At 38.3% G+C, this 4,689-nt stretch overlaps 1 protein-coding gene across 1 annotated transcript in view; it reads right to left on the bottom strand.

The window, feature by feature from the left end:
- Positions 1 to 3,310, bottom strand: part of tspoap1 (TSPO associated protein 1) — an 82,668-nt gene extending 79,358 nt beyond the window's left edge. Inside the window, exons 1-2 of the mRNA XM_079607173.1 lie at positions 3,219 to 3,310; positions 2,340 to 2,468 (exon numbers count right to left, since the gene is read on the bottom strand). Coding sequence (XP_079463299.1) covers positions 2,340 to 2,468; positions 3,219 to 3,263 — 174 coding nt within the window. The 5' untranslated portion in view covers positions 3,264 to 3,310. The remainder of the gene's footprint in view (positions 1 to 2,339; positions 2,469 to 3,218) is intronic.
- Between the last annotated feature and the right edge of the window lie 1,379 nt (positions 3,311 to 4,689).

The following is a 4,689-nucleotide window of genomic DNA, read 5'->3' as shown; positions in this document are numbered from 1 at the left end:
CATTTTAGAAATAGAATGTTATGAATGAGGCGATTTTGATTTGATTTGAAGATTTGTATTGATATTGAGATCTACAGATGCAAAAAGATAAAGTGCAATAAAATAAACACTTAAAAGTGTATTCTCAAAAAGTGTGTGTGTGATCTCAAAATTGAACAGTGAAGTGTGTTGCCTTAAATCCCGGATATACTTCAAACGAAATTGAAGAATGAACTTATGTAGCGTTATTTTGAGCAAAATCAGGCCAAAGTGAAGTTGATCGAAGCAAACTTTCTGGAAAAGTCAATATTTCACGGCTGTTTAACACCTTCGGACCGCCATTGGTCCACGGCGATGATGTAATAGGTGGGTGTGGCTCTGAAGCTCCGCCTTCTTTGACGTGTAAATCTTCTCTGGTTAAATTTTCTTCTGTTCAGTCCATCAAGGTCGGACGTCCGCGAGTAAAATCATGAATAGAGTGCCGCTTTATAGTAGAGTTGTAACTCTAATTGAAAGCAACACTGATTTTTCATGCTTAATACTGTAAAGCTGCTTGCTTTTAAACAATCTATTGTATTAAAGCGGTGGTATAATGCCCTTTTCACAAGATAAGTCTCTGATGTCCCCAGAGTGTGTGTGTGAAGTTTTAGCTCAAAATAGAACAGATAATTTTTTACAGCATATTAAAATGATCACTTTTTGAGGGTGAGCAAAAACACACCATTTTTGTGTCCCTTTAAATGCAAATGAGCTGCTGCTCCCGGCACAGGGGGCGGAGCTTCAAGAGCTTGTGTCCTTTTCCTTTTTTTGGAAAGTTAAAAAACTTTTAGCCTTTTATGTTCAAACCGGAGTCAGACAATGATGGAGAGACTCAAGAAGAAGTGACAACATGTAGAAGCAACAGGACATTTCTGAATGGTTAGTTGATGAATTTATGTAGATTATGTGTCTATCTTCTAGTCACTGATTAGCATATTCTGTCATGATAATCTATAAATCGTGTTCAGGGGGTGGGGTTTATGTAAATTCCAGGGTTGGTGATGTCACTAACCCGTGAGGAATGTCGTGTAGTTCCTACCAGCCGTTTGTTGTAGTCCTTAAAAAGCAATTTCTTTAAAAGCAAATATCTCCCTTTACTCTGAACTTTGAGCGTTGTAACTTTGCAGATGTTGTTTATGATCAAACAGCAACATTACACACTAACTACAGTTAGAAAAGTGAAGTCAAATCATAATCAACCACCGCTTTAAGATGCTTTCTGAACTGCTTTCTTCTCATTTCTGTTGTGTGTTTATTTTATTTTAGAGCGGAAAGAGCAGCACATATTCACAATGTCATCTAAACGTCGCTCTCAGCAGTGTGGACGGCTTATTTTCACTTCGCTGTGAGTATATGGGGCCTTTAAAGGGGTCATGACATGAGAAACCAAATTTGCCTTGATCTTTTGGTATATAAGAGGTCTTTGTACCATTAAAACGTCCTGCAAGTTTCATAGCTTAAGACGTCCTCCCCATTATAAACAAATCATTTATTTAATCAAGCTCTAAATACAGCTCGTTCTGGATCCATGGTAAGAAGTGACGTCACGGTGCGAAGTGACGTACCAGCGTTTGCATATGACCGCCTCCAGCGCAAGACAACTACGCTTTAAGCGCAAGACAACTACGCTCATTTCGTATCGCCGCGCGCCTCACAAGTGTTCAGTCGCCGGACAGCGAGTGGGTCTGTGTACAGGGAAGTTACGATGCCGCAGATGTGCTGTTCCTGGCTGTGGACAAACAACATCTGTGAATACGCTGCGAAGGATCCAGTCGTCAGGGAAAAATGGATGCACTTTATTTTTTGCGGACGTCCCAGTCACGGCAGTGTTAGTTTAAGCGTTTGTTCTATACATTTGAAGGATGACTGTTTTGAGCTTTGCCAGAAAACTGTTGCTCAAAGATCCGGTCCGTGCCGACTATACTGGGCTCAACAACGACGACGCAAACTGTAAGTAATGTATTTAAAACTTTAAACTACTTTTTAAATACGCTGAATCCGCACAGGTTCTGGCTGGGGGCGTTAATAATTGATGCATAGGCACTGACGTTAGCCAATCATAACAGTGGGCGTTAACACTGAACTCTTAAAGGGGAAACACCCCCAAAACAGACTGTGTGAATCAGAGGATGAGAAACAGGGAAAAGGTCATAAATCACTACAATTTTAAAAGTTTTTTGTAAAAAAAACTATAGTAATACTATAATTGCACCTAAGGGAACATAATAGTAAAATAAAAAAAACCATGTCATGACCCCTTTAAGGTGCTATAATAATGCCGTCCACACATGAAAAGAGCTGAAGATGAACAGAATACACACCACTTTCAGGTTGGCCTCCTGCAGTTTGCGCGCTCTCTCCTCCAGACGCTTGGCGATGACGGCGAGCTCGGTGTTCTTCTTCCTCAACCTCTTCACCTTCTCCTCCGTCTCTGGAGAACTGCTCTTCCTCTGAGGAGACACGAGAGAGAGAGGATCTCAGACTCTCAAAACACTTCTGAGATTGCTCACGGGGGTGAAATATATCAAAAATATTTAATATGAAAAAATATTTAACATTCATTGTTGCACAACAGGACTATTCCTGTAAAATGCAAACAAACTAAAACATTATTAAATATTATGAAAATTTAAATCTTAAAGGGCTAATGCTATTTTCCTTCATCTTGAATCTTTTATTAATTAGTTTTATTACATTAGTATTATCCATCCATCCATCTATCTATCATTTATCTATCTATTCTTCATCCATCCATCCATCCATCCATCTATCATTTATCTATCTATTGTTCATTCATCCATCCATCCATCTATCATTTATCTATCTATCTATCATTTATCTATCTATCTATCATTTATCTATCTATTGTTCATCCATCCATCATTTATCTATCTATTGTCAATCCATCCATCCATTCATCCATCCATCTACACACACACACACACACACACGCATATATATATATATATATATATATATATATATATATATATATATATATATATATATATATAAGATTTAAATAAGATTTAAATAAGATTTATATAATTTCTTTAAAGAAAGGTATTTAAAAAAATTAAAAATTCTATATTTTTTATCTAAAATACTGAACAAAAAATCCCTTAAAATAAAAGTGCGACTGAAATGCCCCGTGTCCCGTCTGCAGACTGAGCTGAGCTGTGGTGACGGTGAGATCTCACCAGGATCCGGTTCTCCTCTCTGAGAGCGGCGCAGGATTTCTCCATCTCCTCCAGCGCCCGCAGAAGCTCTGAGTTCTGACGCACCAGGAACCCGTAATCCCTGCCATTCTGAGGAGAGGAACACACACACACACACACACACACACACACAGAGAGAGAGAGAGAGAGATATGAAGATACACTCACACCAGTCTGCTGAACTAATCTGCCACACGATAGAGAGGGAGACACACTGCAGAGAGGAGGCCATATTTACACCAACAAATAGATGAAAACACAGTCAAATAAAGTAATAAACCACTCAAGGCATTCAGTGATCATCACAGTTAAGGAGTGGATGTGCCCGAAGCCTAGATCCCAATTTGGAAAGGCACGGAAAATGGAGTAAAATCGAAGATCGTAAGGAGAGATGACTGACAGAGGATTTGGCGATTCTGAGCGTCAATATCTTTGATATAAATATCTTATCTTGTCTACAGAGAACACGTGATCGTGAATCTGATGGTGGAAAGCGAGTGGGCATTCAAAAGTGATTTCAATACCCCGCATGTTGAAGCTTATATACAATATAATTACCCAACTATAGAATTGCAAGAGAATGCAAAAGCATTGAAAATTATTTTTTTCCTCCCATTTCATGCTTTTTTGTCCGTTTAGGGACTCCGTAGAATGCATCGTTTTCTTTCCAAACATAGTCTTCGGGAATATTTTAGGTACTAAACCAAGTGGAAGAAAAAAACTAAATCAGCAGATATCAGCAAGCTCTCTAGTTCATGAGCTCAGCTTCTCCGATGGAAAAAACTAAACAGAAAACACACAAAAAACAATGAATAGTTCAAGAACTCAATGTTAAATAAGAAAATTTAAACAAGATACTTTCTGAAATGTCCCTATTAGTCTTGATTTCTCATCAGCTCTTCATTTTCTCCATCTCTGAAGACCCGCTGGCCAGATCTGACGGGTAACAGCTTTGACTAGTGTGTGTTTTCTTCATGTCATGCCAGCTGGAAGTCATGCCAGCTGGAACTGGAGTGTGTGTTCACTGCTTTCAGTGGCATTCATGTGAGATGTAAATACAGAGGAATAGACTTCTTCTACAGTAACAACAGCTTTCTTTATTGGCCAGTATTACATGCATGTGCTGTGTTTATGCTTTGTTTTTTAAAATAGAAATGAATACTTGTATTCTGCAAGGACACATTAAACTGACTGTCTGGAACCAGTCTGGAGCCGCACGGGTATATCTGTGGCAATACATTGTATGGGTCAAAATTATTAATTTTTCTTTTATGCCAAAAATCATGAGGATATTAAGATCATGTTCCATGAAGATATTTAGTAAATGTCCTACCGTAAATATATAAAACATGTATTTTTGTGAGTGAATGCAGCACAATCGTGAACATAAATGCACAACTTTAAAGGAGATTTTCAACATTTTCAAAAAATTTTTGCTCCCTCAGATTCCAGA

The sequence above is a fragment of the Phoxinus phoxinus genome (genome assembly GCF_949152265.1).
Source record: "Phoxinus phoxinus genome assembly, chromosome: 3".
NCBI lineage: Eukaryota > Metazoa > Chordata > Actinopteri > Cypriniformes > Leuciscidae > Phoxinus > Phoxinus phoxinus.
This window is presented reverse-complemented; position numbering and strand designations above follow the sequence as displayed.